The sequence below is a fragment of the Molossus molossus genome, unplaced genomic scaffold (genome assembly GCF_014108415.1).
Source record: "Molossus molossus isolate mMolMol1 unplaced genomic scaffold, mMolMol1.p scaffold_m16_p_10, whole genome shotgun sequence".
NCBI lineage: Eukaryota > Metazoa > Chordata > Mammalia > Chiroptera > Molossidae > Molossus > Molossus molossus.
Window position 1 is genome coordinate 88,459,977 of NW_023425345.1, and position 13,436 is coordinate 88,473,412.

General features: G+C 34.6%; 1 protein-coding gene across 4 annotated transcripts in view; it reads right to left on the reverse strand.

Moving 5' to 3' along the window:
* EEA1 (early endosome antigen 1) overlaps positions 1-13,436 on the reverse strand; it is a 135,095-nt gene that overhangs the window by 31,886 nt on the left and 89,773 nt on the right. For all 4 annotated transcript variants that reach the window (XM_036252240.1, XM_036252239.1, XM_036252238.1 and 1 more), the window contains 5 exons: positions 13,184-13,333; positions 12,611-12,730; positions 6,435-6,638; positions 3,039-3,239; positions 1,923-2,036 (listed from right to left, as the gene is read on the reverse strand). In XM_036252240.1, the coding sequence (XP_036108133.1) occupies positions 1,923-2,036; positions 3,039-3,239; positions 6,435-6,638; positions 12,611-12,730; positions 13,184-13,333 (789 nt within the window). The remainder of the gene's footprint in view (positions 1-1,922; positions 2,037-3,038; positions 3,240-6,434; positions 6,639-12,610; positions 12,731-13,183; positions 13,334-13,436) is intronic.

Sequence of the window (13,436 nt, forward strand, 5' to 3'; positions counted from 1 at the left end):
TCTAAAATAACATTTAAAAATATAAATGATTATATCTGATACTTGTTCAATTAATTTGAAATATCTAGTTAAACAGAAAGAACAAAATAAAAATTACTAGTAAATCAACCACCCACAGATAATCACAATTAATGTTTTGATAACTTTTTTTCCAGTCTTTTCTATATATTAGTTTCTATTTTTTTATTTGTACTTTTAAAATAAAACCAGGATCTCATTTTACATACTGTTTTACTGTAACCACCTTTGTTGTTACATAATAATACATCATGAAACTGTGACATTTTCTAAAATATCATTATACTTGACTGCATAAATATTCATTTTATTGATACAGGCCATTTTTTATTTTATATTCTTAGGTTACTACTAAAATTTCTGCATTTATTGAAAGAGATACAAACAGCATTCTTAAAGCTGTGATTATTCCCTTAAAATAAAGGACCAAAAGTGAACTAGAATATATAAAAAATCCTGAAGTTCTTGAAGTAGATTGCCAAACAGCTTCCCCTACCACCATCAAAAGATTGAACTAGTATATAAAACCCACTAACAATGTACAAAAGTGGCTTGTTCTTCTACACCATCTCCAATCCTTTGAGTATTAATTAAACATATACACACACATTTTACCTCATTAAGGGCATATTCCATATTGTTTTAAATTGAAACTGATTCCTAATGAACTTGAACATTTACTAATACAGTTTTGATCACTTTTTTATAGGTTCACTTACTTCTTATATATAAGTGTTTTAAATATAAAGGCACTTAACCTTTCATCAGACTTCAGAAAACATTTTATTCTTTTGCTATTGGCTTTAGAATGTTGTTATTAATACTTTTGGCAGATAAATTTAAAACTTTTATGTGGTTATTCTTACAAATACTTTTTCCATTATAGTTTCTGGCACTGATGTTGTGCTTAGGAAATACGTTCCAGATGTGTTTAGCAATAATGTAAGTAAAAAGTAAGTTGTAGAATAACATATATAGTGATTCTGTGTTCATAAAAGAAAAATATCTGTGTGTGTGTGTGTGTGTGTGTGTGTGTGTGTGTGTGTGTTCAATGCATATAGACATCTGGAAGAATACATACCAGATTTAATAGCAAACTTTCCATCTAAGGATTGGAGTTTAAGGCAAATATAGGAAACAGATATTTTGTTGTTGTTGTTAACTTGATATACTACTATACTGTTTTTTAAAAAATATTGGGCCAAAAACTAGTACTAGTTCTCAAATAAAGTACAAATTTTAAGAGGTAAGAATAACCTACCAGCATTTTGACCTTGGCCCTAAGAAGGAAGATTTTACTTTACCAGAAGTATTGAAAAGGTAATCTATATTCCTGCCAGCCCCACTGATTCCTACTCCTAAGAAAAAAGAGTAACTTTTACTATTGAGATGGAATACATGTTGCTCTTTTCTGCTTCCAAGTGACAAGTATATCTGGTTTATGGCCCAGACCATCTACTTAAAATATGTGTGCAAGTCTGTCTCTCTTTCCCAGCCATTGACACTTGATGGGATGAAGCAACAATTCAACAATCAGGAGTGAATATTTCAGCTTCACAGCAAGTTCCAGACTAGGGGAGAAATAACAAGATTAAAAAACACAGCCATGCCCTGGCCAGTTTGGCTCAGCGGTTGGAGCGTTGGCCTGTGGACCAGAGAGTACCGGGTTCGGTAAGCTGCACTCCAGATGAGCTTATCAAAAACAAAAATTATATTTTTATCTTCATCTGTCTGACTCCTGTATCTACCACGCAAACTGGTTCTGAACTCAAGAAGAAATTAAGACGAATAAGCAAGTCAATCACAACATGATACAAAACTGAGCATTGTTTTTATATATGTTTGCAATTAATTTATCTATCTGAACATCAGGTTATGGTATGAACTGCATCAGGACCCCTTACCTGCTGTTTATCTTGTAATGCATTTTGGGCTGTGTCCAAATGATTTTGAAGATCTGCTCTTTGAGCAGTTTTTGCTGCTTCTGCTGATAACAATAATTCCGTTTTGGCTTTGATCTGTAACAAAATTTACAAGTCATGTAATCCATATTTAGTCCTTGATTCCCTCTTGCTTGAATATCCATTGCTTATGTCACTAAATAATTTAAAATTTTAAGTCTTTTGGCAACAATTTTTTAAAGTAAGGATTTAAATACTGAAAAATTAGTATGTGATCATCCTCCAAACAGAAAAGAGTAGGGGAGAAGATTCCTAATAATGTTTGGATAAATGACAAAAAGATGTTCCGATATGCCACCAACACACTTCTCCCTCTCTTAAATTAGACATCCATTTATTGGATTATCATATAACTTATATGACAAATATTCATATTTTAAAAAGAAAGAAATGTGTGTCTTATATTCCAAGTTGTTATATTATTTCTTATTTTCAATGGAATTAATCTCCTAAAATAAAGAAAAGAGAGGCTTAGAAATGTTTCTATAACTTTCTCTACTACAGTATACTATCAGAAACCAATGGTGAGAATGGAAAAAGAAATATGTCTTAATTCCTACCACATAATTGATTCACTGAGCAAAACCTCTACATTAGCCTATGAAAGAATATATATTTAAAAATATAATGGTACCATATAAAAGTATTTCTAAAAATCATACCTTTAAAGTAAAATAAAAAGAAAAAAACAAAGTAAAAAAATATTTAACTTAGAAATCTAATGGTATAATATCAAACTATTTTGAATTTCAAAAATAATAACAACAGCTTCACCAAAACAAAGCAAAATGATCGTTAGTTTCAGGAAGTATAGTTTGCCAGAAGAAAGAGGGAAAAGGCAAACAGGAAATTGTCTAACTACAACCTTTATTTGATTCCTATTCCCAGCTTTTTCCCATTAATAAGAAAGAGAGGGAGGGAAGGGCCAGGAAGGGCAGGGTAGGGGTCAGGAATTAAGGGACAGAAAGAGAGAGGGAAACAAAATTTAAAACATTTGATGGCCTAAAATTAGTGTTTTATTCATACAAACACATAATAAATTGCATAATTCAATATTACCTGTATGTCAAGCTGAGAGACCTTCTCCTTGCTTTCACTTAGTTGACTGTTTAATTCACTAACACTGGTTTCTAGGGAAAGAACGCGATCTTGGGCAGCTCGAAGATGTGCCTTCTGCTCTTGCACCTGGTCATGCAAATTCTCTTGGGCTTGTTTATGGCTTTCTGACTGATTCTTCAGCTTCTCTGTGAGTTGAGTTACCTGCCACATTAGCAAAACTCTAATTATGAAGGCCACAAATGATATAACATGGACTGAAAGATCCAAATTTAAGTACCAAGAGAATATTAAAGTGCTCTATGATAGGTATCTCAAATTTTTTTTTCAAAAAGAATTGTTCACATCTTTCCAAAAATAAGGAAACATAATACCTCAAAATAAGAAATAACATAAAATTCAGAGATTCCTACTGTTTTAAATCTATCTCTATTGAGCTATATTTACATGAAATAAAATGAACTGAATAGAGTTATAAAGTTTGAAATTTGATAAATACATACACTCATTTCCTTATCACCACAAACAAGATAGAGAACATTTCGATTACTCCAAAAAGTTCCTCATGCCCCTGTGCAGTGAGTACCCTCCATTCATCTCTATTCCCCATCGCTGGTCTGACTGAGTAATAAGAGTTCCCCATATATACTAGATAGTTCTAAATTGTCAGACATATATGTTGTAAGTACTTTCTCTTAGTCTATGTCTTGGCTTTTATTTTCATAATGGTATCTGTTGAAGAGTACACATTTTTACTTGAGAGAAAATCCCATTCATCATCCCATTGATGTTTTTTTGGTATACCTTGCTTGGAGTTCATTGAGTTTCATGAATGTGGATTCATATTTTTAATCAAATTAAATTTTTTTTCAGCCATTATTTCTACTAATATTTTCCTCCTCCCCACCCTCTGTGACACTAGCTTACATGATACTGTCCCACAGGTCATTAATAAGGCACTGTTTGTTTGTTTGTTTTCTAGCCTTTTCCCTCTCTTTACTTCCCTTTAGACAGTTTTAGTTATCTTCTCTTTATGTTCACTGATACTGTTTTCTACTGGCTTAATCTACTGAGCCCATCCAATGAAATTTTCATTTCAGATCTTTTTTTAATCTTTAGAACAGCAATTTTCAACCTTTTCCATCTCGTGGCACATGTAAACTGTTACTAAAATTCTACAACACACTCAAAAATATATTTTTTGCCAATCTGACAAAATAAAATAGATATAATTTTGATTCATTCAAACGTGGACAGCTATTGTGTTGGCTATTGTCATGTTTTCATTTGACAGTGTAAGGGAAAAGAGGTCAGTGCCCCTGACTAGAGAGTCAGGTATTGTATGTGTTAAAAATTCTTACAGCACAGCAGTTGAAAATTGCTGCTCTACAGGTTCTATTTGGTTCTGTTTTAGCAGTTCACTTCTATTTCTATTATTATAGTTTTTGTTTTATATCCATAAGTATATTGTAAGAACTTTTTAAAGTACTTGTTTGATGACTCCATCATCTCTCATACCAGGGTCTCTTTCCATTGAATGATTGTTCTCCTGCTTACAGTACACGTTTTCTGCCTCTTCATATGTCTAGCAATTTTTTTTGTATTTATTGGGACAGCTCTGGATTTTGCTGTCTTCCTTCAAAAAATGTTGAATTTTGTTCCATCTGGCAGTTAATGTACTTGTGGTTCAGCTGGATCCTTTTGAGGCTTGTTTTTATGCTTTGTTAGGTTGGATATGCACTAGCGTTTTACTCTAGGGCTGGTTTAATGTTATTTCTAATGTGTGACATCACAGGGGTTTCTACTGAATGGCCCAAGTGTTCACCCACATCTCTCTTCTCTGACTGGCTAGAACTTGAACATCACCCAGCCCTATGAATCTTATAATTTTTCAGCCTTCAGCTTCTAATAATTATGTACTGCCTTGCCTCATGGAACCCCATCTTCTGATCACAAAGCTTAATATTCAGCCAAAGACTCAAGTGGATCTTATGCAGATTTCTCCCCATGTTCTCTTCTCTCTGGTATTCTGCCCCTGACAATCTGAGCTGCCTCAACTTCTCTGAACTTCGGTCCCTCACACCTCAATTCAGTGAGACCACTGTGCTCTCCTTAGATTTCCCCGACCTGCACCAGTCTGGAAAACGTCTCCATGTCCAAAGCTGGAGAAGCTGAAAGATTTATTTCATTTGTTTCTCTTCTCCAGGGATCAAAACCCTGTACTGCTTGTTGTACAATGTCTGAAGACAGTGGTTTCACCCCCCCACCCCAATTTTCTATTGTTTATGGTATGAGGACTAAAGAAATAAAAGTTTCTCCAACATGTATAGGATTTTACGGTCATATTTATACAATAAGCAATGTCAAGTTGTATGCTAGTTGAAACTAAAAAACAGTCTAAAAATTTTTCATAAAAACTGGTAACTAAAGCTACCTTTAAATTTGAGGGGAAGCGCTGGCCAGTTTGGCTCAGCAGTTACAGAGTCAGCCTGCGGTCCAGAGAGACCCGGGTTCGGTTCCCACTAAGGGCACGTACGTTGGTTGCAGTTTGTCCCCGACCCTGGTTGGGGGTTGTGCAGATGGCAACCACTCAATGTGTCCCGTCGATGTTTCTCTCTCGCTCTCTCCCCCTCCCACTCTATCTGAACAAAAACTGGAAAAATGTCCTCAGGTGAGGATAAAAAAAATAAAGAAAAAAAAATTTTAATTTGAGGGGAAAATTCTATGATATTCTAATATCCAAATTAGAAAAGTGATATGACCGACTAATACTTTAATACTTTCTCATTTAGATAATTATAATTCTCTCATTGGAAAATTCTTCCCCCAAAAAAATATATAAATTCTTTTCAGTTTGAAAATGTATTAAGCTAAAATTTATAAGTTTCTCTTAAACTACATACAAATGTTAGAATAAGGTAACTTCAAGTTATTAGTTATATATTGCAAAGACATTATCAAAATATAAGTAACCAATAAGTCTGTATGCTAACCAATACAGAATAACAACTAACACTTAATTAGTACTTTGAGGTTATAAATATATTTTGTTATTCATTCTTTTTTCAAAACATAATAAAATACCATAAGCAAGTATAATTATTAATAACATCTCTACTTTTCAAATGATCTAACAAGGTGCAATGATTTGCTTATGTTCACATATGTAATAAGTTACATCCTGGGACATGAACTAAAGTTTCCTTTCTCAAATCATTTTAACTTAATTTCACTATAATTGCAACCCACCTCTAAGGTAAATAAGATGGTATTTGTCAAAATATATAAAATAAAAAGCACTAAAAATAACATAATGAAGAATCATTTAAATAAAGCACTTCATAAGATTTAGAGAGATAACAGTCCATTTTAGAAATAAAATAGATTTGACAAGCTTACTTGTTCCTGTAATGTATGGTTTTTCTCTTGTAACTGGTTAAGAACAGCAGTCTCCCCTTCACCAGCCTGAATTTTTGCATAAAGATCTTCTCTTTCCTTTTCTAGTACAGAAATATTTTCCTTACTCTTCTGTAATAAGGCTTCAAGGTTCTGGATCTTTTGGTCCTTATCGCCAATTTGACGTAGTACTTGTTCCAAATCATTCTGTAAAGAATTAAAAATTAACCTTAAGGACAGAGAACTTAAAAAGTTATTCCTTGAACATAAACATAAAATAATAAATTTAAAAATTAAAATGCTTAGTCTTAATCTTCTTTACTAATCATTACATTTTAACATGGTAAATTTAATTAAATAATTAGTGCTATATATTTAATATAAATCTATATTGTTGATAACAAACTGGAATTTAACAACAACCTTCAATTACCCGCATTCTTACAGTAACACTCTGACCTCACCACCTACTACTCTTCTTGTTCAATCAGTTTGAGACACATGGGACTGCTCTTATTCCTTAATCACACGAGGCACAGCGCCCCTCGGAGCCTTTGCACTATTTTTGTTCTTCTACCTGGAACACTTCTCTCACAGTCCTGTCTCATTCTTACTTCTTCAAATGTTTGTTCAAATGTCGCCTTCTCAATTGGCCTACCCTGGCCAATACATTACATATTACAGCCTTTCCCAATATCCCTTCTCCTGGATATTTTTTCTTTCCATAGCACTTATCTTTTAACACTAAATAATTTATTTATTTTCTGTGTTTACCTGCCTCCCTTTTCCTCCTCACAAGAATATATGCTCTACAAAGATGAGAACTTTTGTGTTTTATTCATTAATATATCTAAGACACATATGTCCTAAGATACGTATTGAATGAACAGAAAAATAAATTACTTCACTCTAACACAGAGACATTCAAGAAGATTCATTTCAACACCACAAAGGACTCTTCTATAATTACATCAAGGGATCCATCCCTCTTCCACTTGACCAAAGTAATGTTACACAGAGCACAATGCCAATTAACATTTTCAAGCTGTCTGACCCACAGCCTTTCCATCTGCCTCAATTGTTATATATATATATTCTTTATTTATTTTAGAGAGAGAGGAAGGGAGAGGGAGAGAGAGATAGAAACATCAATAACAGAGGACATCGATTGGCCACCTCCTGCATGCCCCCCACTGGGGATCAGGCCCACAACCCGGGCATGTGTCCTGACCGGGAATCGAACTGGCAACCTCTTGGTGCCTGGGTCAGTGCCCAATCACTGAGCCACACTGGCTGGGCTGCCTCAATTGTTTGAAGAGCCAGAGAGACTCTACCCAGAACAAGGCCCTAAGGAGTCCCTCTGCAAATTTTATCATAGCCCCCACCACTGCGTGAGACAGAGCCAACCCCCTGGTATCCTCAACAATCTGCACCAGTATTAAAATATTTGGGAGCAGTCACTTTTTTTTTTATTTTTATCCTCACCCGAGGACATTTTTCCATTTTTTGTTCAGATAGAGCGGGAGGGAGAGAGAGGAAGAGAGAGAGAAACATCGATGTGAAGGGACACATTGAGTGGCTGCCACCCACACGACCAACCAGGGCCGGGGACAAACTGCAACCGAGGTACATGCCCTTAGCGGGAACCGAACCAGGGTCTCTCTGGACCGCAGGCCGACGCTCCAACCGCTGAGCCAAACCGGCCAGGGCAGCAGTCACTTTTATACATGTTTCTCATCCCTCTATGTATCAATCACTAAGGGATGAAAGATAACTTCTCTGCTCTCATCCTCTTTCCCACCACTAATGATCCCTTTCTCCACATTCCACTAATCGAGAACCACAGGCCTAAGCTTCTTTCCGATCACTCTTTTTCCAAGGCGTAAATGGTATGTGGTTCCCCCTTTACAGATTCTGGTCTCCCTCAGCCCTCTCTGATACGGAGGCCTAATCCTCTGGGAAAGCAGGGGAGGTTGACCCCTTTCCTGGTTTTTCACTACCACTACTCTCCCCCTTATGTAAAAGTTTCACATTGCTTTGGAGAGTAAGTAATTCATTCATTCTACCCTCTATTCTGTGTTGCTATCCCTACCTCATTCACTGAAGACTTGGACCTGATTTAGTTTTTCTCTCAATCCCAATTTCTGCCAATTTCCTGAGAAATACAAAATACATAAAGAATTAAAAGCATAGCCTCAATACTCATATCACCTTAATTCTTAAACCTTTACTCATTCTATTCAAATCACTCACAGGTACAATCTTGTAATCACCTTAATTGTTCCAGATGAAACATTTTATCTATTCTACTCTGTGACCACAACTTTCTGACCATCTCCCAATTCCATGACCTCATTTCTGCTCTTCAATGTCAAAGAGACATTTACCTCTATTTTCTTCAAGCTTATTTGGCATAAGCCTAGCTTCTCTTCCTGAACCTCAAATATGGATATGAACTAACCTTAATTCTTTCAACTACATTCTCCATTTCCCTTTACCCCCAAATTTCCAACATATCCACCCCCCCCAAAAGCCCTACCCTAGATCAGTATTGCAATCTGCTTCCTTCATCCATACCTTTCTAATCAGTTATTGCAAAATCACAAAATTCCACAGATTGGTGCCACCACACATTTCTAGACACCAATCTCCATTGTATACTCAGAATCATCTTGTCAACCCTTTTACTTAGTAAGGTTCTCACCCTCAAACATTCCCCTTAATAACTATGTAAAACCTTCAATATTCTCTCAAATTCTTAGTCTCTAAGTGCATATATTCAGCTATTATCTCCAACTTTATCCAAAAGGGGAGGGGTGAATCTTCAAGAATATCAACCCTGATTTTCCATTTCTTTACCCATAAAATTATATATATCTAATTTATCTCCTTTCCTCAAGCTTCAAAAGATATTCTTCAGAGGAAAAATTCAAATTTACCACCACCCATTGTATCAGTGACATCATAGCTTTTTCTCAACATCTTAATCTTTCAGTCACCTCTCCTCCAACATCCTCAATTACTCTTTCCATCAGTTCCTAGACTATAAACATGTTTAGATATCTCTCATTCTCCCAAACACTTCCTGAACCAAGCCTACACTCCAGTTTCTACTCAGTGTTTATACTATTCACATTTCAATTTCAAAAGTAATGCATATTTATTTTCCTAACTCCCTCATCTCTCATTTACTCATCAATCAAAAATCAGATTTTCAACTATATCACTTTATTTAAATTATGTTTGACAAGGTCACAAATTTACTACTTAATTGCTTAATGAATATTTTCCATTCATCATACTGGGCATCCCCACCACATCCACCTTTGAAGTCCTTTAGCTCCATTCTGCAGGTCCTCATAATTACTCGATCATTCTCTCTTTGAGCTGCTCTTCCTCTATTCATCCATCCTTTAAGTGCTGGTGTTTCCTGGTGTCTTATGTTCCTATTTATCTATTTTTCTCATTATACTCTTTCTCTGGCTGACCACAACGCTTCTAATAATTCCATTTACCCCATTTTTACTGAAGCTAATATCTATAAGTTTTAAATTAATGCATGCCATAGGCAGTTTAATACATGTCCAAACTGCACTCGTCACATTCCTCTATAAAACGTGATAGCCATTTGTCTCACGTTCACTAACACAACTGATGACACCTCCATTTACCATGCACGTGATGTTATTAATAAGGAAATCATTCCCTTTTTCTCTCATTCCCTACAACTATTAAGTCAACAAGTCCTACTAATTTTACCTCCCAAGTATTACTTACATTTGTCCCTATGATATTTTTTAACAACTGCTTGAACTAAGATTATTTTTCAACTAAAATACTGTTAATACTGAATAACTACTTTATTAATCTTTTAACTGATCTCTTGTTTTAAATTGTTCTCTCCGAAATGCATCTTTCACACAACCACAAGAATAACCTATTTAAAATTCAAATCTGGTTATGGAACTTCTATCTTAAGACCTTCAACAGCCCAGCCACTGTGGCTCAGTGGATTGAGTGTTGCCCCATGGACTGAGAGGTCCCATTTTGATTCCCTGTCAGGGCACATGCCCAGGTTGTGGGCTCAATCCCCAGTAGGAGGTGTGCAGGAGGCAGCCAATCAATGTTTCTCTCTCACATTGATGTTTCTATCTATCTCTTCTTCTCTCACTAAAAAAATCAATAAAAACATATTTTTTAAAAAGCACCTTCAATACCTTTCTATCTTCAAGAATAAATGTCTCACAAGGCCTTTCATAAACTTACACATGTCTAATGCTCTAGCCTCTTCTCTAACTACTCTCTCAATTATATTCAAAGCTCCAGCAAAACCTAATAGTTGAGCTCACACCAGCTTCAGTATCCTTGTGCTTGTAACTTCTCGAGTATACTCCTCACTATCACCGTCTGAGCAACCTAGAAACATGTATGCATCCCTTGCAACTCAGATTGCCATTTCTAAGAAGTTTTTATTGACTACTCTTTCTAGACACTATCCAAGTTATATCTGTCCTTTATACTACCATAATAATTTTACATACATATCTATACCTACAATTACACTCATTACATCTCTTTAATTAGTTTTTAGGACTTTTCAGGTTTCCATAATGAGAGACTACCTGGCCTCTTTGCCATTCTTTTCTTATTATTCCTCAAGGAATGAGAATTTAACTAATTGGAAAGTTTGGATAAAAGACTAAGCATGTTTAACTGAGCCCCTTATTCCTTGAAACTTCCTCTTCTGAGCCCCATTCTGTTCATGGGAAAGTGGGAAACAATGCAAATCCTCCCAGAAAAACCTGGAGAGTCTTCTTGTTTTCTTTCACATTGAGGCACAAGGGGAGCCAACATCTGAGGCATGGAGGGTAGACCCAGGAGTGTCCAACCCCCAATTTCCACCCAGACAGCTATTTTTTATTTTTATTTTATTTTTTAAATATATTTTTATTGATATTTTTACACACAAAGGAAGGGAGAAAGAAATAGAAACATAGATATGAGAGAGAAACATTGATCATCTGCCTCCTGCATGCCCCCTACTGGGGATTGAGCCCTCAACCTGGGCATGTGCCCTGACCTGGAATTGAACCAGGACCTCTCAGTCCATGGGAGGATCCTCAATCCACTGAGCCACATGGGCCCAGCAAGAGCAGACATTTTTATCCACTGTCATGTTCACAAAATCCATTCTTTGGCTAAGAGCAGATATTAACACATATTTGTTGATTGAATGCATAAAAGAACGAATAAATGAATACCGTATTTGATTCCTGTCCATGTGACTCCCAAGCCACTCTCCAAATTCAGAAAGGAAAGCGAGTCATTACTTACTACCTCCTTTAAACTCCAACACTGTTTCTGTGTGCACAGAATTAGATTACCATTTCCCAGAAGGCAGCACTGTCTTATTCATTTCTTTATTCAGTGCATACTACAGGACCTGACATACGGTACTCAGTAATACCCAATGAATTAATGAAAGATTGAAGGAATAAATGAATAAATAAATTCCCCTCACCATAACATAACAAAAATTTAACTTATTTTAATCTTGAAGCTATTCTGTAGAATCTGTATACATTTAACCAATCATTTACATTTTCTATAACAATAATCCCAATGTTCATATGATAGTTCTGAAGCAGGAAAAAGACATGACCAACGAACATTATGTTCTACTGTAGGAAATACAAAATGTTCTTTTTTACTGAGCTAACTAAATCAGAAAATTTTATTTGTAATTTTTTTTTCCAAATATGTTATTTAAACAATACACTTGAAACTAATATAATATTGTATGTCAATAGTAATAGAAAAATAAACCATTAAGTTATAATACTAAATAATACTAAATAATAATATATTATGTATAAAAACAATTTAAATACACATTTTATTTAAATAAATAAGTTTAACATACATTTATTAATAAATTTAATAAGTAAATATTTTCAAATAAATAAATTTACTTAAAATAAATATTTTTTAAATGTATTATTTAGAGAAAATGTTTTCAACACAGTAATCAAAAGCAAAAGATTTTCTGATTATCCAGATACTGAAAATTATCAAAATCCTTCATAATCAAGTATTTTGCATTATCTAGATTTACTAAAACAAAAGAATAATGATTTGGTTATTTTTATTAAAAGGCTAATAATTCAAATAACATTTACCTGAGCTTCTCGAAGTTTTGCTGTAGTGCTTTGCTGAAGAGCTTGTTGTTCTTGATGCTGTTGCTTTGTTTTCTCTAACTGATGCTGCAGTTCTGTGGAACTTGTTACCTTTTCCTTCAACTTAAAAAATGTAGACCGTCAGATGACAACTTAAACACATAAAACTATAGTTCATAAATATCAGGCATTAGTTTATATCTCACAATTCTCAAGTCTGAAGGGAAAACTAAATTCAGACAATAATATAAAATCAACCTTAAAAGCAATATCTCATTACTTATGGAATTTTAATATCACAATTAAGAAACAATTCTTTAGGAACAGACTCTCATCCTGAGAATACAATTCTTTCTCCAGGTTAACATTTATTTTATCATTGTGTTTTATATACTAATATGATCAAGAAATTGCATGCAAATTTTTTGGGACAATAATCTAACCCACAGTATCAACATTTGTTTTATTTTTCTAAATAATTATCACTTACTGAAAAGAATGAATCATAACAATATTCAAGATGCCTCAAAGCTATCAACAAATTTTCCTACATGAGCTTGTGAAATGCTAGTTTACCTGTTCTTCTAAACGAGAAAGTTTGAGTTGTAAATCAGCCACTTGCTGTTCTTTATCCATCAACTTCTCACTGGAAAGCTGTCTCTGTTCCTTCAGCCTTCCATGAGCTTCCCCTAGTTGGCGCTCAGTCTCCAGAAGTTTACCATGTAACTTTAAAGAAAAGGAAAAAAGGTATATAAATATATATAAACACATGCACCATCACCACCACCATCCAGTTTCCAAACAATTTCTTTTTCACCAATATAAGTAT